The sequence below is a fragment of the Euprymna scolopes genome, chromosome 6 (assembly GCF_053919585.1).
Source record: "Euprymna scolopes isolate OS-2025 chromosome 6, ASM5391958v1, whole genome shotgun sequence".
Classification (NCBI taxonomy): domain Eukaryota; kingdom Metazoa; phylum Mollusca; class Cephalopoda; order Sepiida; family Sepiolidae; genus Euprymna; species Euprymna scolopes.
The window spans coordinates 138,964,463-138,989,564 of record NC_136487.1 but is presented as its reverse complement, the minus strand read 5'-3'; the positions used below and the strand labels follow the sequence as shown (position 1 = coordinate 138,989,564).

General features: G+C 33.2%; 2 protein-coding genes across 4 annotated transcripts in view; one reads left to right on the top strand and one right to left on the bottom strand.

The window, feature by feature from the left end:
• LOC145277994 (monocarboxylate transporter 9-like) overlaps window positions 1-20,536 on the bottom strand; it is a 66,359-nt gene extending 45,823 nt beyond the window's left edge. The window contains exons 1-4 of one of the 3 annotated variants that reach the window (XM_080130147.1): window positions 20,411-20,536; window positions 13,645-13,916; window positions 13,337-13,483; window positions 7,874-8,140 (exon numbers count right to left, since the gene is read on the bottom strand). In XM_080130147.1, coding sequence (XP_079986273.1) covers window positions 7,874-8,140; window positions 13,337-13,483; window positions 13,645-13,903 — 673 coding nt within the window. In that variant the 5' untranslated portion in view covers window positions 13,904-13,916; window positions 20,411-20,536. The remainder of the gene's footprint in view (window positions 1-7,873; window positions 8,141-13,336; window positions 13,484-13,644; window positions 13,917-20,410) is intronic. The other 2 variants (XM_080130150.1, XM_080130149.1) reach the window with 2 other exon arrangements.
• The window catches only part of LOC145277992 (monocarboxylate transporter 9-like), a 166,338-nt gene that overhangs the window by 44,894 nt on the left and 96,342 nt on the right, over window positions 1-25,102 (top strand). The window lies entirely within an intron of this gene.

Genomic DNA, 25,102 nt, shown 5'->3' with positions numbered 1-25,102 from the left:
GAATTTCGAGTAGGAAAGCAGTTTCACACATAAATTTAATGTAAAATGATCGTCATTTCCGGCCCTTTTTAACTTTTTAGTATTGTCTAATCGCTCAAAAATAAAAACAAAATACTGGTAGAACATAACATTTCCCCTCAACAGTTGGTATTTATTTGATGTTGGTATCTGTGTTTATTTTAATTTTCAAGCGTATTTGTTGAATAAAAATTGCTTGCCGCATCCTGTCATCTCAAATGACGCCAGATTGAGAACCGCGTGGGCCCGCAGTCAATGGGCAACATTTATTCTTTGCCTTGGTAGTGAGTTACATCCATTCTTACCCGAAACCAAGTGTCTCTAACGACCAAGTTCACTTTTGGCCAACGTGTGTGTGTAGGGTCAATCAACTGGCAGTTTTCACAATTTCTTACCACAGCCCTAACCAACACCTTAGGAATCGTGGGTCCACTTATTTAACAAAGTATAACGTTCGCCTTATGCCGGAGTGGCCACTTCATCTAGTCAATGATGCCAACACTGCTCCCACACACTACGGAGGTTCAACCGCTTTTTTGATGAGATCAAGCTATCGCTGCAGTACTCTCGTTAAAGTGCCTGCTCGGTTACATTATGGCTTCATTAGGACTGCATCTACAAACAGTTTATATTTCGTGACCAAACTTGCAAATGCATCAAGCTACCGCCTGATTAGCACACTCTAGCCTTCCCCATGAGGATGTCCGTAATCAGGCTTCCCACATCAATGTCATGTTCAATCCTATTAACAAGGCATCGAGCTCCGCCAGGTTTATATGCTGCGTATCTCCTTCCTTTCTCCATAATGGCCCCATCGTAATCTATCTATTTCTTCATTTCTTTTTTTTTTTTTTCATTAAACTTCCCCCTCTCGACCATCCAACTTTCTCTGACACGCGACAATTAGTTGATCAGTGAATATACTTACGTGAACTTTTTCGACACGCAAAAATCAGTTTAACAACAGATACGCTTAAGGAAACTCGATGTTCAGTTAAAGCACTTAACAACCACCCACTACCACAATCTACTGTTCTGGCAATAACTTAAAATTTTAATTATCTATATATCCAGCTGTTGATAAAGGTTGTGGTAATGTTTGACCGATTTTCCAAAAAGGTCGATACGACTTCTCAATTTTATATCCTTTTTTTAGTGGGCTTTTTTAAGAGTTTACGTATGTCTTTGCTCTTTAGCGTCATATAGTTCAGAGTCGCATTATAAAGTCTCATTGACTGAAACAGATTGCTGTTTGTAGCGACCAAATAGAACTGTTTACCTTTCAATAAATATATATATATGTATATATATATAGCTACATTTAATATTATTAATGACTTATATATATATATATATATATATATATATAAACAGAGATGTGTGTGCCACAGACGATTTCTGATTGGTTAATACAATAATCACATCTCCTAAAAAACTATGGTTCGTAGGCTCTTAACTTTACCATAAAATATTATGGCTTTATTTATTGTCCATCTTGGAAGGGTTTAATTTTTTCCTAACTTGTTATTTACAAATTACAAAAATACGAAACTTACACAATCTAACAATCCAACCTCCGACATCACGGCCGCCATTCTGGTGCTAGCCGCACACACGTACACACAACACGAAAACAATGTTTTGAAAATCTAGCAAAAATTAATTTTCCTGAAATTTTTCAATATTTAAAAATAAATTATGCCGGCTGATAAAATTTTAAAACTTTTTTTTAAAGCTAGAAAGATAAAATTTAAAAATACTTATACTTATTTTTCTGGTGCTAGCCGCAGACACGTACACACAACACGAAAACAATGTTTTGAAAATCTAGCAAAAATTAATTTTCCTGAAATTTTTCAATATTTAAAAATAAATTATGCCGGCTGATAAAATTTTAAAACTTTTTTTTAAAGCTAAAAAGATAAAATTTAAAAATACTTATATATATATATATATATATATATATATATATATATATATATATATATATATATATATATATATATATATATATATATATATGAAACTAAACTAAAAAATAAAAAAAAACGCGCGTTCACTCGTGGTCTTTTCATTTCGGGTTTGTATTACTGTACACATAGATTCGAAAAAGTTGTCAAAAAACAAATATATAACAAATAAATGTTATCAAACGCAAGATAAGTTACTTTTCTACCGAACTGAATATATTTTTCGTGTTTTTATTCAATGTAACATATTTATTCAGCTCGAAAAACGGGTTTGTATTACTGTACACATAGATTCGAAAAAGTTGATAAGATACGAAACAATATGCATAATATAAACACAGCACGAAAACAAACGTTGTGATCCATTCCCAGCACACGCGCACACACGCGCACACACGCGCACACACACACAGTCTGGCGTTAGCCGCACACACGTACAGACAACACGAAAACAAACGTTATTAGTAGTACTATAATTTCCAGCACACGCGCACACACGCACACACACTCACGTCCACTACCGTCCTTGGCTACGTCACGTTGTTATGGCAACCAAGCCCGCTGACTAACACCAAGACCGTCTTAAAACGTCTTTATAACGAAGGCCACGCTAACACACGATAAATACACAGTAAATTTGATTTTCTTCATTTCTACGCAAATATTACGCAAATAAAAATCATATAGAATATCTGTATGAATATAATTACACGTAATAGTTAAATAAAGATGATCATCGTATAAGAGAACCGAAAAAAAAACTAATAGGGAATTAATTAAAAACGTAAAAAATATGCACATTAGCTAGATCTTTTGTAGATGAATGCAATTCCACGACTCATAAATAACAAAGTTGTATTTTCTTTTTAAATAAATAGAAAAAGGGGGTGTTGATAAGACTATCAATACACACAAAAAAATATAGATTTATTTTTGGGTAAAGTTCCCCCTGGTTTTCCTTTCAATTACTCTCACACACGCACTGAAAACAGACAATAATAATAAAAAAGATACACAAGAATAAAATTAAAATAAATTAAATAAATAAATAAAATTAAAGGAAAATTAAATTAAAAATAAAAATAAAAAATAAAAATAAACATAAAACTCCAAAAATTATCAACCTCCTCAAGCATACATATATATATAAATACACGTATAAACACCCACACTTTGATACACCTCTGTATATATACATACATATACACATATATACATACATATATACATGATACTCACATACAGTTATAACATGTTTACATTCATACTCACATACGCAGTTATATCAATGCACAGACCCTCAAAAACAGACACCCATGTACACACGCATATTATATATTATGACTGTTATTATGCCAAAACTAATAATATTAATCCCACTATTAATAATATTAATAACACTAACAATATCAATAATAATAATAATAATAATAATAATAATAATAATAATAATAATAATAATAAGACTGTCGATTGGGAACTTTAAAAACCTGTGGACCCAACCGGATACACGTCTCAATAATATATATATATATATATATATATATATATATATATATATATATATATATATATATATATATATACGCATACTAGCATACGCACAATATATACAAACACAGTCAGACTATCCGCAGGCGCAGACACATATCCCCATCCATACGTATCCCCAAATCCCCACAGATATATACGAGACACATAGACATATAGATATCAATATAGACTCACATATATACTTACATATAGATACACACATGGACCCACAGATACCCGCTCACCCACAACGCATAAATAAACAGCTATACATGTACAAATACAAAAACCTTTTTTAATGATAAGGTGCCTTTTAACTTCAGTAGTGTGGTAACCCCTTTATATGAAAAAGCGTATTATTATAGTTTACACAGGCGTATATATACATATATAACATGCATAAATATATACCCAGACACCAATACATTCTGGTAATATACATTATTATAACCATCGTATACGAGACAGCCTATTTTAATACTTCAGATATATACATGCATATACACATATATATACCTATATATATATACATACACATATATATAGATATATATATATACAAACACACACATATACACTCATATATACATACATACACACATATACATATAACCACATATACACACATACACACATACATACATAAATACATACATATTTACACAAAATACAATCATATATATGTACATTGCCACAACCTGACACTTTTAAAATAGAAATAGAAATGAACTCATACACTACATCATTCTTTTTACCAAACCCCACACGCACAGTTATATTACCCGCCCCTACCCGGTTGTTACTTTTTCACAAGTTGTACGTTTTTGTACTACGTAAAAATTTATAGTGAATTCAGGTTGAAGCCTACAGGTCTATCCTCAGATTTAGCAACCACTCCTTCGAGGTTTACACAGATGTACATAAGATATATAACGATATAATAACAATAATAATATATAATAACATATGACAAAAAATTCAGAGCATTTAGGTTATACAAACGGAATAGAAAGGTTTATATATTGTAGTACTTACTTTTTTTACCCACATATATATACATATACATACAGATCATATACACATACATGCACACACCCAAACATATCCACATGCATACATTATTTCGAGGTCCACCTAACAATCTATTCCCCGTTTGGTTCAGATATACTATCATACAGGTATTTATTTAGGTTAGTAATATTATAACTGCTTTAGAAAATAGAATATTAAGCGACTTATGTAATTAATACCGGTAGGATCATAGTTACCAACTCACTCTTTGGGGTGGGGGTTATTGGATGGGGGATAGTTGTAATCGTAGTTGTTCTGATCTTCTTAACTTAGAGTTCTTTAAGTGCATGTATTCTGAAATGTTTGCAAGATATAACAGTTTCTTGTTTAATATTTAGCAGTTTATCCCTATCTTTAAACCAAGTTATCTCAAGTTTTTCTGATAAGCATAATGGACATGGTGAGTTTAATGATGGCAAGTATTGGCCCTTCTAATAATCTTCCATTCTACCCTGGGTGTTTTATTTTCTCTAACTAATTTCCAGTAGTATAACGATAAGGAAGTGTCCTTTTCATAGGTTTGATTATTCATCGAACGTGTATGTCCATAGAATCTATTTTTGAATGTAATTTAGGTACTACTTATGTAGAATCTACATCCCTTGGGTTCTCCACTGGGAATATCCTAGCCTGGTATACCACTGATGAGGTTAGACATTCACTTTTATAGGGCATTCCTCAGGTGCATTTAGAAAAAAACACTAAAAAAAGCCAAACGGGTCAAAAAATTACCCACCCCCTCCTTTCACTTTCTTAATTTTATCAATTTGGATATATGACATACTTTTCATGATTGGACAAACAATTATTTTTATGATAAAAAAAACATTTATTCTCGTTTTCTGACCGATTTTTTTTCTGACACCAAATCTGATAATCAAACCCGTCGCAAATTTACCGTTTGCATGGTATGAACTCCTGGACCCTGTGACTTTTTGAATAAATGTTAGTTTCAATAAAGTGGAGGATCACTTTTCTGTAATAATTTGACCTAAAATGAGCATCCACATGTTGATCCCCGCCCAAACATTTTATTTACATTGGAGCAGTGGGATATCGGCAGCGGTCGGGGGAAGGGGCCGAGTGTGCAGCAAAGTCCCGTGCGAAGCGCGGGTATCTTTGCTAGTATATATATATATATATATATATATATATATATATATATATATATATATATATATATATATATATATATGTTGTTACTGACCGGTATGAAGCTGAGTCAGGGTGGATGTCTCCTGGTAAGAATCTTATGACTCTAGGTCAGCGCTTCACCCTACGTTGTCCGTAACATAATATAAAAATAAAAATAAAATAAAGACAAGTAAAGTGTCGGTCACGATTTGTGACCTATTTGACACGTTGTCTGAGGTTCTCATTAGCACATTTTGTCCAGAACGATTCAAACTCAAAGCAAGAATAACACAACGCTAGAATCTTAAAACACGAATTTTAATTCAACATCCTTAAATTTAATATCACACCGCAATAGGTTGGGGTGAGGTCGGATGATAAAAAAGGAAACCTCATAAAAGAAGGAAAAGTAAACAAGGTGAGAAACAAAAAAAAATAATATAAGAGAAAATATATATACCATTTCCATTATGGTATGACAGTTCGGCCAAGGACAAGGAGCGGGAATATCGGGATGGGGGAAATCATAATAGTTACTTAACTTTATTCAATTGGACTTTCGTGTTTCATAATGTCTCCGCAACGTTCATCATTCGCGAGATTTTACCTGTTTGGTTTCTTCTTGGATGGGGACGCCCGTCGACATGGCGATATTTTTGTTCGTTGCAACCCTCTTCTTATTCATCTTTAATATCTTCGCCGTGAACTTTCCATGATATCTATTCTCGGCTAAAAGAATTCAACTCCTGTTTATTTCAGGGGAATCTGTTTACGCTGCGCTTTGGGCATTCCTGAGCACCACCTGCTCATAGCGAGATTTTTTTTTGATTCATTATTCGCTCAAACGTAAACAAAACAACCGGTCCATTTGGCGCCGTTCATTGCTCTCTCCGGTTTCTTTTTTCTTTTTTTTTTTTTCTTCTCTCAATTTTTTTTTTCATACGAACGCTATCGTTTTTCACCGTTGACAAAACGCTCAGTTCAAAAACTGCTTTCTTTATTCGTCCGCGTCGATTTCACTTTTTCTTTCTCTCTCTTTCCCTTTTCATCAGCTTCGCTGACAGTGAGCTCTCTCGCGCATTGTATTTTCAGGGGGAGGGAGGGGTGTGTGTGTACGCCTCGAACGCTAGTGCGTTTATTTATTTGTTATTATTATTTATTTTTTTCATTATTGAATTTAAATTGGGGGTGCATGCTTTCATATTTATATTTGAATTTAAATTCACCGTTCGCCATAGGCGTTCCCTAAGAGATAAAAAAAAAACTATTTCTTATTCTGTTATGATTATTTCTTAATCTATCAACCGATATCAACCAGCCTCTCTACCAATATAACAATATATATATATGTGTGTGTGTGTGTGTGTGTGTGTGTGTGTGTGTGTGTGTGTGTGTGTGTGTGTGTGTGTGTGTGTGTGTGTGTGTGCGCGCGTGTGTGTGTGTGTGTGTGTGTGTGTGTGTGTGTGTGTGTGTGTGTGTGTGTGTGTGTGTGTGTGTGTGTGTGTGTGTGTGTGAACTTAACGATAAAAATAATAAAAATATTTTTTTAAACTTTCTTGTTTTTTAACTCCTGTGTGGATTTCAGAGGGAGGTGGGCACTTCTGTAACCCTCGGCATTTTTTCCTCATTTCCACTAAGTCACAGCAACGCGTGGCCGGGTACAGCTAGCATATTATAATTCCACAATAATGAAGACGGCCATTTATTACATGAGTTTAACTATACGATGTATCTCTTTGGTGTTACAATTGTTTCATAACCATTCAGACAAGCTTCAACTCTATCTCGTTAAAGATATTCCAAAATAGATAATCTTTAAACACAAAATACAAATGTAATACATATATAAAAGCCCACACCATTTGTTATTTACAATCAGCAAAACTCACCTCGCCGTCCTTCACATTTACTGTTTGCATTGAATTAAGTATTCATTAAGAATACTTAATTCAATGAAAACAGTAAATATGAAGGACTCGTATTTTTATCTTCTTCCTTCTCCTTCCACTTTGTTTTCTTCTTACGGTGTCTTAACAACTACGCACATCCATAAGCAACTAATGTAAATGCTTGTCACAACACTAATGCTATCATGAGATTTTATTACGAGATTAAAAAAGAAATTTAGTTTTGTGGCGAATACTTACGTGCAATATTTGTACGTTGTTTGTTGACTGGCTTGAGTGGGCGACACAATGCACCATAGACGGTCAAATTTAGGAATAGACCTCCAAGTAATAGAAAAGTGCCTCTCATGCCAAAGAAGGGGATGATTTTAGTAGACAAATAATTCATTGCAAAATTACCAAATCCCACACCACTGTATGCTATACCGAGAGCAAGAGCACGTCTTTTCAAGAAATATTGGCCGAGGGTAACGTTTGCAGCGAAATAGTTCACTGACAAAGAAAAGCCTTGAAAAAGAAGAAAAAAGAGTTTAAATACAACAGCAGCTAGAAAGTCAGTTTTGCATCGAAAATAATGCAGCATCTCACCATGTATGATGTCTATCAAAAATACGCTTTTTCAAACTCAAGCATGAGGCAAGTTCTTACACTTTAAATCTGTGCCCAAAAAGAAACCTTTGAAGGCGTGTGATCCGTTTCAAAACTGAATTTCAATGTGCACATCACAGAATTTAGCCCTGCAGATTTCTTTATCTGGGTCTACTTTAGAATATGCAGAGCGAGACAGAACCATTAAGGAACTCAAGGAAGCCAACAGAATAAGTCTGATTCATTTCTTGGTTAGTTTGTAAGGATTTAATGGATAAATAATCGGTACGTTTTAAGAAAAGTACAAACATAAAAAGGGATATCAAATTCATTCTTTAGAATAAGAAAATACTTCTCCATTTTTTATCCTTCGTTTTTAGAGAGCTCGGAACTTATAACCTTTGTGGGTTTTTCTTTTCTTTTTTTTTTCTTTAGCGTCAGATGCCTGTTTGCATGTTTTGATAAGATACTATGAATACAATCAACCAATACATATACTAACGTTTTATTTAGTCGATGCAAATCTTTAAGGAATGAGATCTATGAGGAATAATAAGGATGTGACTTGTTTTTCTTTGGATCATCCTGTCTGTATATATTTAATGTATTCTGCTGATCTTCCAATTATAATGAATGGTTCTCATATTGTATTTAATTCTATATGTACAGTTATTTTCTATATATGATGTTTACTTTGTTCCATCATATATAGTCAGCTATATCCATATTTTCGATATCTCCACGTATTTCGCTCCTAATTAGAAAATTGTTAAATAAGATATTTTGTGCCAATTACAACAAAAACATTAAATTACGTTAAATATCGAGCAATATCGGTATTAACTTTTAAACATGTTAAAATTGCTTTCCTATCCTTTCAGTACTATTCTAATCATTTTTCTAATCTTTACTTTTATTTTTATCTTCTTCCCCTTTTCTCCTCTTTACATTTCCTCTTCTTACTAAACTTTAACAAAAATACTCATCACTAACAAATATTTCAGGCTTTCACAACGCTTATATTATGAGACTAGCTGAAGTACCCGGCCTTGCCAGGTTGTATTTGATATATTTGAAAATTTTGTCCTCATACATAAGTACCTAATTTCCGGCAAAAAAATAATTGTCAAAAAATTTCTGTAAGGAATTAAAAAAGAAAAGTTTTATTCTCCAAGCCTGTAAATAAATATTTTGATTCCACTTGTCCTAAAATACGTTTACATATATTTAAAACCATGCAGATATTTGCATTTATTAATACAAAGACATGATGACAAAGATTTTTAAAAAGGCTTTACTACCATCAGCTAGAATCGAAAGATTTTATGCGTTATAAACCATCCTAGGTGTATAATTACTATTTCCTGTTAATTGCAGTGCTATGAGACCAATAGTTTAAGAGTTTGCCTGTTAAATATTTGCACACATATACGTCTATTTTATTTATATAGATTAGTTACGAAAAATTCTATTTTATATGAAAATGAACGTCTAATCTGAGTTATAATAGTCGTATAATTATTTGAATACAGTAAATGTTTCAGGAAAATGTTCTAAAAAAACATAAAAACAACACAGAACCGCGAACGCACATGTGAAAATTTGTAAGGAAATTTTATCAGAAAAATACAAAATAATAAAAACGCAAACATTGGAAAAATTTACATTTTTTTGTTTGAATTTAACCTTTGTTCATCTCCTCGATAAATTAAATTAATAACACACACATGCGTGTATATATATATATATATATATATATATATATATATATATATATATATATATATATATATATATATATATATATATATAATTTCATTACCTTTTACTGCTTAGTTAAACATGTTTCAGTTACCGAATCGTATCAACGCTCCAACAACTTCGTCAGACTTTAACAGGAGTAGTTATTATGATATTAGAAGAAGAAGAAGAAGAAGAAGAAGAAGAAGAAGAAGAAGAAGAGGAAGAAAGAAAGAAAAAGGGGGCATTTCAATTCTGATTTGATAACATATAAGTTTTAAGATTTAATAATTAAATAAACATCGAAAATAGGTGAGGTGGGGTTTAAAAACTTCAGGTAGACACGGATCGGAGTATATGGACAGGGGAGAGAGAAAAAATATATAGATATGTATTCGTATATTTGAGTTAACGTCCAAAATTCTTATGTTTTGGTAAAGAAAGGAAAAACAACGTCTGAAATTCTAATTTCCAAACAAACCAATCCGGTATAAAACAAAACAAATGCAATATATAAAAAATAACAAAAACCTGCCGTAAAGTGACTGAAAATATTTTTTTTTAATCAACAAAAGTCTTTTTTCTTTTATCCGCGGAGTTTGTGAGATTGTCCCCGCCCCCGTCTAAATTCCACAATGTTGACCTTTTTTAAACTTTTTCCTGTTAATATCATCGATTACAGACTTAAGTTTCAGATTATAAAAAAAATTAATGGGTGTTCAGTTTTCAAATTATAACGCTGTAATGAATTGAACACGAAATTTGTGGCACGGTGAAAAAAAATGGAAACTTTCTCATGTGACTGGAAGTTAGGTGTTCCATTTTTGGAGTAGTGGCCATTTCAATTATTTTATTTATTTATTTATTTATTTATTTATTTATTGGTAATGTAATTTCCGAGCGAGACGGGATTCTTTCAAGCGAGAGAGGATGCTTTCAAGCGAGACGACGTGATAGATAGATAGATAGATAGATAGATAGATAAGAGAAAGGGGGTAGATACATAGATAAAAGAGGGAGAAGGGAAGAGGAGGATAAAGAAATATCCACGTTAAATAACGACCCTGATGTCTAACTTTGTCCCGTGGAGAAGCATTGTAAAAAGGAAATCTTTCCTATTTAATCCCTCCGTTATAACCCGTAACTTCTGGTCACATACCATTTTTTTATCGTTGCCACAAATTTAGTGCTCAACTTAGTACAACGTTATAATTGAAAACTGAACCCCGTGTGGAAAGTTATAGAACAAACCGGTTAAATGAAAAAACAATTAGTTTTAAATTCGCCAAAAAGTGTCAATGTGGCAAGACTGGAGTTTAGGTGGCAAAATAATCTCGAACACTCTATCACCTAAAAGGAACTAAATTCTTGTAGTAACGGTTACGTTAACATGAAAACAATGTAAACATTTTTTTTATAATTTTAAACAATGAATATCATTTTTAATGATAAACAATATCAATAAAAATAGAAATATTAAATTATAAGAACATATAAACAATTTAAGTTTAAACAATTAAATAGAACTTTATAATTTTAAGCAATGCAAGAAAATTGTTATTTTTAATTCAAAATTGAATCATGTGATTATTATTATATCACGCGAGTAGTAATAAACAATACAAATTAATATTAAACACGCGTATTCTATTACGATTTATTAATTTTCACGTGCATTCTCTTTCACAACTATGGCCACCACTTTTAATAAAAAATATATCGTTTAATATTAGAAAAACTACTTATTTGCGGAATATTTAAATGCGATATTTGTTTTCAGCATAGCAAAAACCTTTTAAAAGTTGTCATTTTAAAAGAAAATGTTAAGGTGGAAACCAAGTAAAAATTTACCGTTTAAAATTATAAAATGTTCGGTAGTTATGCATTTTATGTACTGTGCTGAAATAATAACGTTATTGTTTCGAAAGCCATTTTTAGCATGGGGATAGTTTTTTTTAACTATTCTGTGCTACCACTTTAAAATTTGATAATAAAGAAAAGACATCGTGAAACTTAAATTTAACCTGAAAAAACTATTGTAAAATTATGCAGTACCAAAATACATAAACGTCAAACTTCTATTTACATTGTTTAAAATAAAAATAAAAAATGCAGACAATTCTGTTTATATTGTTAAAAAATATGTTTATATTGCTTAAAACGTTTTAAAAATGTTTATATTGCTGAAAACTTTTTAAAAATTCTGTTTAAAATAAATAAAAAGTGTTTATTATTTTAAAATAGTTTAAAATTAAAAAAAAATGTTATGTGTAAATTGTTTAAAATAAAAGAAAAAAGTGTTTATTCGTTTTTTAATTGTTTTCATATTGGCTATTTTAGAAAAAGAAGTTATGCTTATTTAAAACTGTTAACTTCTGAAATACCGATATCAGTGTTTAGAGGGTTTAAGATTATTTTGCCACCTAAACTCCTGTCTCGACGATAATGTCAGGCACGGGAATGAAATTATGCATTTTAGAAAAAGAAATGAGAACACAGGGGCCGACAATCTCATATTGCAAGAAGAAACTGTTATCTAAACAAATGAGGTATAAGAATTGTAAACACGCCAAACTCTTGAATTAAATAAATAAACAAAAAAAAAATACCCCGCATCACCCAAATAATAAAAACATTACATTAAAAAAGATCAAACAAACTTAATTTAAGAAGAAGAAGAAAGATTATATTACAAGATTGGAAAAGAAATGTTATTATAAGACTGGCTTAAAGAAACGACACAAAGGGAGCTTGCAGTAATGGAACAGCGAACACAGTATCAAAAGAAGCACTGAGCAAAATACCTTCTAATATTAAGATCCCATACAGTGATATTCCACATTCTATAAACATGAACATCAATAAAAATGGTAACTATCTTTAAATGTTAGTTAGAAGATCAAGTTGCACAATAGTTGGTCAACTAATGATGAGAGATATCCAGGCTACAGAAAGGTAAAAACAGAGAAGTTGCAGTAACCAGACTTTATATCGGACACATGGTGACGAGTCCTTTTTTTTACTAGGAGTTACCACTTATCAAGGCCGAAAACCACTCAAGAATAAGGATTAATTAATATCATGTGGCCAGTCAGATAACATCGGGATGATCGTTAACGGGGGAAATTTTATTATTTAAGAGGACTCGCTTAATAAGAACTTGTTTACATTGGACTTGAACTTAAGCCGACTTTTCGATGTTCTTTACATGTAAGTTAAATAAATAGTTTTATTCAAGGTCCGTACAGGTTCCTGAATTCAATGTAAATGTATATAAGTTCGAAAAGAATGCATCTAAAAAGGTCGATCCGAAACGTTGTGCAAATAATCCAAATAATACGTAAAAACAAAAGACGAGTATTTAGTTTACTTTACCTACTAAAATTCCATAAGTGAAAATCAGCGTTTCTATATTTGGAGCAAAAGAACTGGCAACAGCTGATGCAGCGGCAATTATTCCCGCGACCATCATAAGCTGTCGATAACTTGCTTTGAACTTTAGCGCAATTGATACCAACGGACCTGAAAAATATTAGACTATTTCATTTCAAAAACTGGGATTAGAATATAGCGACGCAAAATCCCTTCAGAAGAGACTCCATTATTAATCAGAATCTGGGTGAATATTTACGTTAGTCCTGTCTGTTTATGTTTTTATGAATGCAATTAACAAATATACTTACCACCAAACATTGCAGTACCAGAAATGATTGAGCAAACGATTGTAGTTTTGGAAAGAGAATCGTTAAAAAGATCGAGTAGTTCGATCAGTATAATCCCATTTATTGAAATAGATCCTAGTATTGTACAATTTGTTAAAAAACATGCGAGGCATACTACCCAGCCCCAACCACCATCCGGAGGTCGTGTTTCCGTTTCCAATTGGTTAACAACTTCAACTTCCGGCGGCTGTGCATCCGTGTTTCTCATCCGACACTGCATCTTGTTGATTTACCTGGTAAAAGATGATACGAAAAATAATTTGAAAAACTGGAAAGCCATGATGTTTTGAAATCTTTTAGAGTAAATTTGATAATTTGAGTTCTTTAAATTATTTAGAATACAGTCCTTATTTTGTTATTTTCACAACTTTCTTGTCGATGAAACATTTGACAGGAAATCTATAGAAAAGTTCGAAATGAACCATTTATTTAATTCAGAATATATAGATTATTCCTGTTTCGTCAACTATGACCGGATAAAAGTGCGACGTCATTTTTTGTATTGAATTAGAGTAGGTTCTTAGTGTTGGGGCTTTAAAAAGGCGACAAGTAATATGAGAACAGGGAGAGAGATAACCAGATTATGTACAGAATGTAGAGAAATAATTTGTTGCCATTGACTGCTTTTTATGAGTAATATCGACTGTCCAATGATTTAGAAATTAATTAAATTACACTCGTAGAAGAATTTCAATACTTACGTCATCAAGTCTTTAGAATTTAACTAATCACGTCATTATTTTATAAATGCCACTCATTGACAAACTAAAGGTTATATCATTTTACTTTTTATCTATTGATCATTATTATTGTTTTAAATTGAACTACATTTTGTAATAATATGGATTTCATCTTTGGGTATGTCTGCAGTCATCCCGGCGAACTCGAATAAATATTTAGAAGCCTTAATTGATTAAGAATTGAACTAAAATAGTGAAATAACTATAGATTTATTGGATTTGAAGACGACTATGTTGTAATCTGTAGAAAAGCAGTTCCTTGGTTATGTCTTCAATAGAATGGAAACTATTAGAAAGAAACTCTGTTAATTAAAATTCCATTTGATGTTAGACATACAAAGACAGATGGGAAAGTTCTTTACAGTGGTGGTAGAAAACAAGGTTTTGCTATGAATACCTTAGAAAGAGAGATCAGAAATTAGAGCTCAGTCGAGCACCTTCCATGAAAATGCTGATAAATTAGAGAAAGACAAGCAATTTCTCTTTTGCGCTAAAAGCGCTTTAGAGAAGAGAAGAGATAGTCGTCCACTAGATTGCAAACTCGATTTCGTATTTTGCATAAATCTATACGAACTCTATTCATTTATATTTTAAAATAGAGTCGATTTGCATTAGTTTGTCGTTAGTTGATAAATTTTTATTCGATACGGGATCAATTTCGCATATAAATGTAACGTAAAATTATCACCCATTTTCCGAACAAATAGTATTTTAACAATATGTAGCCTTTAAGTTAAACCTTAGACATAAAAGATTTGATTATTCGAAATGCACATTGTTTTAATTTAACTTTAGTGCAAGTAATTTTTTTCAATTTCGAACTGTAGTTATATCCAATTCGAGAATTCTTCGTATAATAACTCTTTTTCACATTTCTTCAGTATCACTAAGAAATGTGTAATTGACGCAGATGTCTCTAGGTTAACTTCGCGGGACAAAGATATTGTATTAAAAAGAAAAAAATCGCTTAAAACTAAAACTAAAGTATCACTATTTAAAGAATCTCTATTAACCGCAAAATAAATAACGGAGCGGAACACAGTTGCACATTTCTAGAATAAGCAAATACGAAAGACAAAATAAGTACACATAAGATAACTAATGAATTACAAATAATATTAAACAAACACTAATATTAATATGTGTGTTTCTGCGTGCTTAAATGGCTGCGGATACGTGTTGTGGATGTGAACACCTTCTAGCACTTGACGTTTGTGCAGGACTTAAGAAACTGCAGCACCATTGCACGTCCATGAAATTATTTCTATAATAACTAGAATTTAAGTTTAAAATGCAATAGTCAAGTATCATAGTTCAATTGTGCTCTAAGCAGAAACATTTATTTCGAACGCATCTCTGTCTAATCAAAGAGCCTACTGTAGATTTTATACGCCTTTTGCTTGTGCGGCGATAAAAATTTTCAAACGCTCTTGTAATGTTAGATTCTATAAAAATGTTAACTTTGATCAAAATTGGACTGTGCCTGGGATGTTTTCAATTAACGAGTTTTGATACTTATAGTACGCATTCAGATATAAAACCTATCTAAGAACACTCCCAGGAATGTAAAATACATTTGTGTGAAATTAAATAAAAATCAGCCCAGAAGTTTTAGAGTTCATAGGGGACTCTTCTCAAACACGCTCAAGCATGCACGCACGCACACACGCACACACACACACACACACACACTGCTTTATATAAATAACTAGCAGTACCCGCTAACCGGCATTGCCCGGTAGAAGCGTGCCCCCTCGAAAAAATTAAAGTAAGGTTGTTACTGTTGTTGTTGCTGTTGCTGCTGCCCAACCCTCAACTTCCTCATGCTACGATCGGCTTTCGAAATAGACACCTTCAATTCCTCATTGTAAGAACGGCTATCGGAGCGCAGTAGACAACCCGGGTGGAGAGAGGCAAAAAAATAAATTAAAATAAATAGATAAATATCAATTTAGCCATTGAAGCGGTAGTAATCTTAACTGGTTACTTACCGGCCTCCGCGACAAAAATAGCTTGTCTCTAAGTTTTATTAAGAAGCTAAAATTTATATAAGAACGAAAACATGAAATCATATCCTAAGGAAATGAAACGAAACTGCTTTCGTGTATTTATCAATTATCATTTTTTGTTTTTAATTAATTACTGTAGTACTTTGTTTCAATTATTTCACTTATCACCGTAACAAAAAAAAAATGCAATAAAAATAAAAAATAAAAATGAATCCAAAAACGAATAAAAAAACACCCCAAAACCAAACGAAGGTTTATCGTTTCATTTCGATACTAAAAAAAAAACAAATAAAAAGGGTGAAAACAATAAAACTGTTTGAATTCGATAATAAAAATTATTAAGAAAAATGGAAAAAAAAGCACGAAATGTTATACATATTTATCGCAACCCTGTTTAAATGTTAAAACTTCAAACAACCAAAAATAATCAATCCGTTACGCGACCCCGATAACCACTACTCCACGACGACGGCATCGAAATAACGTCTTGTTTTTTGTATTTAAACTAAATAACGGGACGTGGTAATGAAATGAGGTCAATCCATGACGATGATTTAATCTCTTTCTCTCTCTCTCTCTCTCTCTCTCTCTCTCTCTCTCTCTCTCTCTCGCTCGCTCTCTCTCTCTTTCTGCCGTTACGATGATTTTATCTCTCTCTCTCTCTTTCTGTCTCTGCCTGTCTCTCTCTCACTGTCTATCTCTGTCTGTTTCTCTCTTTCTTGTTTAAGTACAGTGTTCGAATGTAAACAAAACAGATATAACTCTCGCTCTGACTCTGTTTCTGTCTATCTCTTTCTTTTTCACGCTCTCTATCTCCCTCTAAACACATTTGGAGAGGGAGGGAGAAGGAAAGAGGGATAAAGAGAGAGAGGGGGATTAAGAAGCAGATACTCCCGTGTTGTACAGTATTCGATTTAGTTAATATAAAACGCTGGCCTCCTGTATCAGTAGACGCCATGTTGGATAACGGCTAGCGCATTCCTTTCAATTTTACAGAATCATAATCTGGGATAAGGAATCGGTCTGATCTAAGTCAATCAGAATAGCAGGAATACTGTCAGGGAGAATTTATTATTTATCGAATCGACGGACGGGAATTTAACGTTTCGGCTATTTATGAATCAGTTACTAAGGGTGTAACCACAATATCCATACGATGTGTATAAATCCCTGCGATGTTTATGGGGATCGTTATGAGGACTTCATCAATAAGGGAAAATCGAGACAAGTTCCTTTGTAGGTTAATGCGATAGTGCTAGTGTAGCTCCTCGGAAGGAATCTGGGATTTTATTTGAACACCTGGATGTCTCGGAAAGTCTTTATAAAGTTACATTATATAATGCGTAATAGGCTGAACATAAGAAATTTGTATGTGGCATCTGTCGTTGTAAACCTATGGTATTTTGGTCCAAAGAGGAAAAATGCGACGTTTATATTATATAGAGGAATGAGATTTCTGCGAGATTATAGCAACAGACTTCCCATAATTTCTCGACTTTCAGGCATAAACACTCTGAAAAGGATGGTTTATCGCGAAAATATAAAGACTATTACATTATTCATACCATTCTCGTTAAACACATTACGTTGATAAATAAATATTTAATTGCAAATTATTGAATCCTTCAATATTGTCATTTGATCTGTTTACCGTCTTGTATTCAATGGTGTTCTCAACTTAATTGAATTGTTACTGCCTTCAAAATTCAACTTCTTACACATTATGTGCACAAACTACGTTCAGTCTAAAGAAAACAATTTAAAAAAATGAAACCATCTTATTTTCTTACTATTATTTGGTTTATTCTGAGTACTATTCCGATTTTCATGAGTATATTCATAGAAATTCGGCTGATGTAACCGCCGACCTTCACAGGTGAACCTTTTCGAACTTTGCAACCTTTGATTAGAATTTGAAAAATATCGTCATTTGCACCATCTAAAATGTTATTTTATTTATATATGTCCTGTACAATATCCATCTTGGGTAGTTAAAATCATTTTATATATGTATTGCACAATACCTGTCCTAGGGTAGGTAAAATTAATTCATATATGTACTGCAGGTAAAATTAATACATGTATACTGTACAATACATGTCCTAATGTAGGTAAATTTAATTCATGTATGCAGTGTACAATACACTTCCTAGGGTAAGTAAAATGAATTTTTATATGTACTGAGCAATACCCGTCATAGAGTAGGTAAAACTAATTCATATATGTATTGTATAATACTTGTCCTAGAGTAGGCAGAATTATTTCATATATGGACTGTACTATACTCGTTCAAGGGTAGGTAAAATTTATTCATATATATATTGTACAATACCCGTCCTTAGAAAAGTAAAATGAATTCCATGAACAGAAAAGCATTGCATATAATAATACCTTAAGAAAGTTAAAATATAAGTGTAACGCTACCAAACTCTAAGTCTAGAATCCTTATTCACATTTTTCAAAAATCCAGGATAATATTTTTATTGTAGAAAATGTCGAAAGGTTAAAGCTTTAGCTTAAGGGGTTTTAAGAAGAAATAGAAATGCAGGGATTATTGCTTCTTGATGTCTAATAAATAGGTCGCATTTAATGCAAATCTTATTTATAAAATTAAATCTTTGTCTGCTTATCTGTCTCCATTTCTTTTTTTTTTAAACTGTATCTCCTCCGAGACAGAAAGTTAATGAGTGGCCCGAGGCAGTTCAAATAATTGCATTTTTGTGGACTGTTTTTATGAGTCTTTACCCGGTTAAAATAGTTAGCAAAGGGTATAATAAAGGGGGCAAAAATTTTTAAAAATTAACACTTGTCAAGCGTAAGTCGACTTAAACCGGTCTTCAACGCATGCGCAAGTATATGTATACATTTGTGCAATGATGTTAATTTATTTTTAGCAATTTCATATCCGACTGACGATGACAACGCGATAACGTCTTGGGCTAGAACGCTACGAATTTTGCTGTCGATTTTAGTTTCGATTCTTGCTGATGGCACCAAAGTTATTAATGCGTATTTTTTTACTTTTAAAATCACGACTATATATTAGGTACAATATCATATGGGATAATCGATAGAGAATTGACTCTGTAATAATATATAAGGAATCTTAATAAATAAAAATATCATATTTAAACATAATTTAGGACCGAGCAACATCCCCCCCGCTAGCAATCATTAAAAAAAACACCGACATATTTTTCATTAAAATTTTTGCTAATATTTGCGAATTTTTCTTCAATGACATTCAGATATGATGTGAAATTAACTCAAATCAAGGCGATGCTTCGATCAGGCCTTGCAAACATGCGACTGGTGTTCGTAACGGGAAGCTGACAGGTGAAGATAAAAATCGCTACTAAATAATAATTACCGAGAACATCTTTCGTAAAGAAATGTTTTATTCTACAACTAGATATTGGCTATTACAAAGAAACCTTTATAAAACTTGCGTCATGAAATAAACAAAGATTATTTTTCTCATAAAAATATTCTTATTACGAGATTACTTCGAAGGGGACTAGAGTCTTCTAAGTGTACTATCAATCGATCAGCTGTGGCATTTGAGATCTGAGAAATTTGTTGGAATGTCAGATATGCGTTATAGAGTAAAATAAAATATTACAAATTTATATAAAGTGACATCTATACTTAATATAATATTAAATAGCAGAATTCCAATTAGAAGAATAAAATATTTGTAAAACGATTCAACTGTTGATTTCTGATGTGAATTATTGTATTAAGAAAAGCTGTGGAGCCGAATAAAATATACAACGATTTTTAAAAAGAACGAAACGAACGCATATATTCTAAAAATACGTATCAAGATTTGATATAAGTGGCTGTATAAACAGATAAGCATAAGCAGCTTTTGGTTCAAAAGATATAATGGTCAGTGAAATAGGGAAAAAAGTTTAATTGACTTCATATATAAAATAATAAAAGCACAATTAAGAAGAATGAAAATGTTCTACTCACAGTAGATATAAAAATGTAAACGTCCAAGTTGTAAGTGATCGCACTTATGTAACCCGTACGTTTATCAAGTGGCTGTAACCGTGTCATGAAATCTGAGAAAATTGTGCAATGTCAGATATGCGTGACAATGTATGATAAACCTGTAGCGGACTGGTGGATATTATATATATCCCCCAGTCGTACAAAATAGGGGAAATGAATTGCATTGAGAAAGAAACGAACAATGCGTTTATTGAAATAAACGAACTATAATTTATTTCGGGAAGAAACAAATAAAAGAAAGGATACAGCACGTGTTTAGTTTGGCGTGCGTATCTCGCTGTTAGCTGGTGGAAGGGAAAGTCTATTGTTGTAGAGAGAGAAAGTGAGAAAGTCAATCCAGGCCATGGAGAGATAAAGCGTGTAAAGTGTACCTAATGTCTGTTGGCTCTTGCCCCACGCATAGTAACAGGGGACGTGACGCTCGCGTGCGCGCGCCCCGAAGGGAGCGGATGGTCCGTCGACCGTTCAGGTCGGAAGCCGAATCGAAAAGAAGGAAACAGCTCAGGTCTCTTGCTTTTGTAGTTGTTTCCGGCGTCCTTTGCGCATGTGTGGATTTCCTTTAAAGGAGAAATGGCGTTGCCCATGTGTGCGTGCGTACAAGTGCGCGTATGCGTACGTACATGTGTGTACGTCAGCGTGTGTGTGTGTGTGTATGCACATGAATGTGAGTGTATGTACGTGAACGTGAATATTTATATGTGTGTGTACATGCGCGCGTATGCTTGTGTGCGCGTATGTGTATGACAAGAAAAGTTGCTTGAGATGTGAACGCGTACTTTTGTGTGAGAGTAGAAAAGGCTCGTACAAACCTATGTTAACGAATATGAAAACGCAACATCACAGAATAAAATAAAAATAATGGCATACGTTTTGAAAAAAAAATTAAACGCCTGTGAAACAATTGAACTTTTTGTGTAGCTGCTTCCATAAATTTTTGTTTTTGTTGCAAAGTAATAACACCTTTCACAACAATAATGAAGAAAATTCGAGAAAGACCACAAATAGTATGTGTTTTACTTATATGTTATGTGAGAGTGAAAATAAATTTATAATTTATTCGTTAACTTCTTTCGAGTGTATTTATTCTATTTAGATATAGGTATTGCACGACGTATTAAATGTTGACATAAAATATTAACAAAATTACAACTAAAAACTCAATGTTTTTTACGTCTCGTTGAAAAGTTTAACTCGGTAAGAATACCACGAATAGCATAAATGATAAAGCCGTTCTTGGGTAATTGTGACGGAGTTAACTCTAATTTCCTCAGAATTCTTTAATCGACTCATTTAGAGAATCAAGATACTTGTATTATATGGCATTATCATGTTTACCCACCATTCCTCGCTAGATGACTGAGGTTAAGCCTTGCGAAGTTTGACCATTGCCAGATGGATGACAATTTGATAATGCTGGCTGTTGTATGGTATCTTCCCATGATGGGGATAAACATGCGTCTGGTGATCACTTGTGAACTTGATATTCCCTGTGAACTCCCTCCTTCGTAGAAAGCCGCCGGTATTATCCAACTATGGCTAATATCAGACCAAGTATTACCAATGAATATTTAAAAGAATATGCAAATTAGCTAGCTCATTTGCAAATGAATGCAATTTCACGACCAATATATAACAAAGTAGTATTTTCTTTTTAAATAAACAGACAAAATGGTTTTTAATATGAATATCAATACGAAACAAATTATAGAAATAATAGAGAAGGTATGGCGTAATGTCAAGTAATTTTAGCGTATCATGAAATATGAGGAGTTTTTATTTCGTTACGCATTATGTACAATATCTTATTTAATAGGTTATACGAAAAAGAAAACCAGAGAGATGGTTAATGGGTTGAGATAAACTGGAAATATGGGAGAAGAAAAGAGAGAAAGTTAGAGAAAAGAGAGTGAAGATGGACATTTTAATAGGAAGATGTTACAAACACTATTAAACTTCTGTTTAGATTTTTATAGTAAAGGTCAACGCCGGTAGAGCTGCTAGTCTAAAGATAGCTATCTTTTTTCTTTCAATGTTTTATGAGTTCCTTCAACCTGGGGATGGAGCATCATACCAGATGCTAGACATTCACTCGCTATATCATATATTCCAACTGAGAGATCTTTTAAATTTCTAGCTACCCATTTAAATGCAATTTTTTTAATCTCTTTCGCACTTGGTTTACTGATTATATTTGTCAGGTAATTTTTGGAATTTTTTTCATGGGTCCAGCTGTTCCATAATTAATGGAATAATAGAGATCTTCCTAAAATTCCAGTTTCTTTTCATGCCGTGCATAAGACTTTAGTTCTTCGTTATCTTTTCCATCTTAACTCTGTTTAACCCAGCACCATTGGAAATACTAACTTCTACTAAAGTTGCTTCTTGTTCTTTCTTGTCCCATGTAGATGTATAACAGTAAAAGTGGCAGGATCAGTTAACTGGGGAAGAACAGGAAAAATTGATAAGTATGGCTTTGAGAAAAAAAAAAAAAGAAATAAAGATGTGGTCTGAGATATGTAAGTCAATTTCTAATATCTGTTCAAGAAAGATATGTAAGTCAATTTCTAATATCCGTTCAAAATTTAATTGAATTGTTATAGTGGGACATGATTGAGCTTTGAAGTATCTTTAAAAACAAACTAAACAACGTTGGTACTGTCACAGGACATAATACAGAAGTGCAATTCCCCCTTTCTCCTTGAATTTTATTTTATATATCTATCAGTTAGACACCCTCACCATACAGCATTGCTATCGAGACATTCGGCAAGAAAATATCAACGCATAAGCCCATGTCAAGAAGCAAACCAGACATCCCCATTCCCCATGCCCCATCAAGTCAATCGTTAAGACACGTGTCAAAATATGACCCAAAGACAACCAGACATCTCACCTTCCCACTCCAAACGAAGCAGCGTGCGGGAAAAAGAAAAACGAAAAACTTTTTTGGCGGGAATCACACAAAGGCACAAAAAAGGTCAGTCGGTCGAAAAAAATGGAAGAGATCACGAATGTCAACAAAAAGATGCGAATGCGATTTGCATGGTGAATCGGCAGCTCACTTAATTTGAATGTTATCCCTTGAGCCGAATATGAAATATACCAAAAACTACGAATAAGCCTTGGCGCAGATATGTTGGAATGAGATGCATCCCCGGTTATGGGAGACCCAGTAATTTCGCTCGCCGAGTCGTCTTCATGTCGGTGGTTAAAAAATAAACAAGAAAAGAAAAACAAAGGAAGACGGGTGGAGGAACGAACATTGAAAAGCATCGAACTCCATATCGGCGAAGCTGGATCGCCCCACATTATAAACATTGGATTAATAAACTTTCCTCGGACATTTGATCATCGATTTGGATGTAACTTCATAACAACTAAGTATCTTGCAATATCGTTTCACCCTCTCACCCCCCTTACTTCATAAATATCGACTTACTGAATTGTTTTTGCTTTTTTTCTTATTTTAGATATTTTCTACTTGATAACATACAAAAAAAGGGAAAGAAAAAAAGCAATGTTTATTTGAACAGTTTTCTTTGTCGTTGTCCTCCCTTCTTGGCCCGTTGGACACTGTCTGCATGTTTTCTTTTATTATCATTTCGTTTTAATATTTTACTTTGTTAAATTTTAATACACAATAAAATGACATGTATATAATACATACACATATACAACCAGGTTGTTTCGCCATTTAGTTGCCTGGTATTTCGTCAATCGTAAATCTTATGGGAATATTTCACGACGGACTTACTGTTCAGATCTGGGTAAAGTGCTACTTGACCATAATAATTCTATGGTTGGCATGTTACATTTTTTTTCTTTCTGCTATACGATTTCAGGGATGAATTCCCTTTTGGGATTTCTCAACCGGGACGTACTGTCACATGGAGGCTCATCAGGGAACACTTACACATCAAGTAAGTGTGGTCTCACCGCTTGGTTAACAACCTTCGTTGGGATATCTAAACATCGGACACGGACGAATAAGGCAAAATGACGGGCATAGATGAATTTGTAAGACACCCATCCCCAGATAGGTTACATGGGTTCAAGAAAGACGAACTAATTATAATAGAACATAAACTAAATGTAGAGGTTAGGGGAGCTATGAAAAAGCCAGTCTACAAGAGTGATAGCTGAGTACATGGTGGACATGGTGATGAAGAAATGCTGGAGGAGTTACCATAACGCCTAATCAGGTCGAACTTGAAAAAAAAAAAGAATTATGGCTAGGATGGAGCTAGAGAAGGCTCTAATTGAGCAAGAGATTAGAATGGGCGAGTTGATATAGGAAGATAGACAGAGCAAGTTTGATATGTCGAAACAAGTGCGCCTAGTCCCAAAGTTTGTGGAAAAGGAAGTCAAGAGGACCGCTCTAAACATGAACTGGCAAAGAGAATGCTGGGCAATGCTTTCGCAAATAGCATTAAGCGGCAAGGCTCAAAAAAGCATACGCGGCACTCCCAGACGAAGACTGCAAATTACGAGACCGTAAAAACAGGTACCCTTATAGGATACGAATTAGTCCTGCAAACTTATCAACAGAAGTTTAGAAACTTGAGAAAGAGCGAGGGCCGAACATATCAGTTCGTCAAACTGAAAGAGGGACACTTTCATCGGTGGTGCAGCTTCAAGAACGTGGAGGGT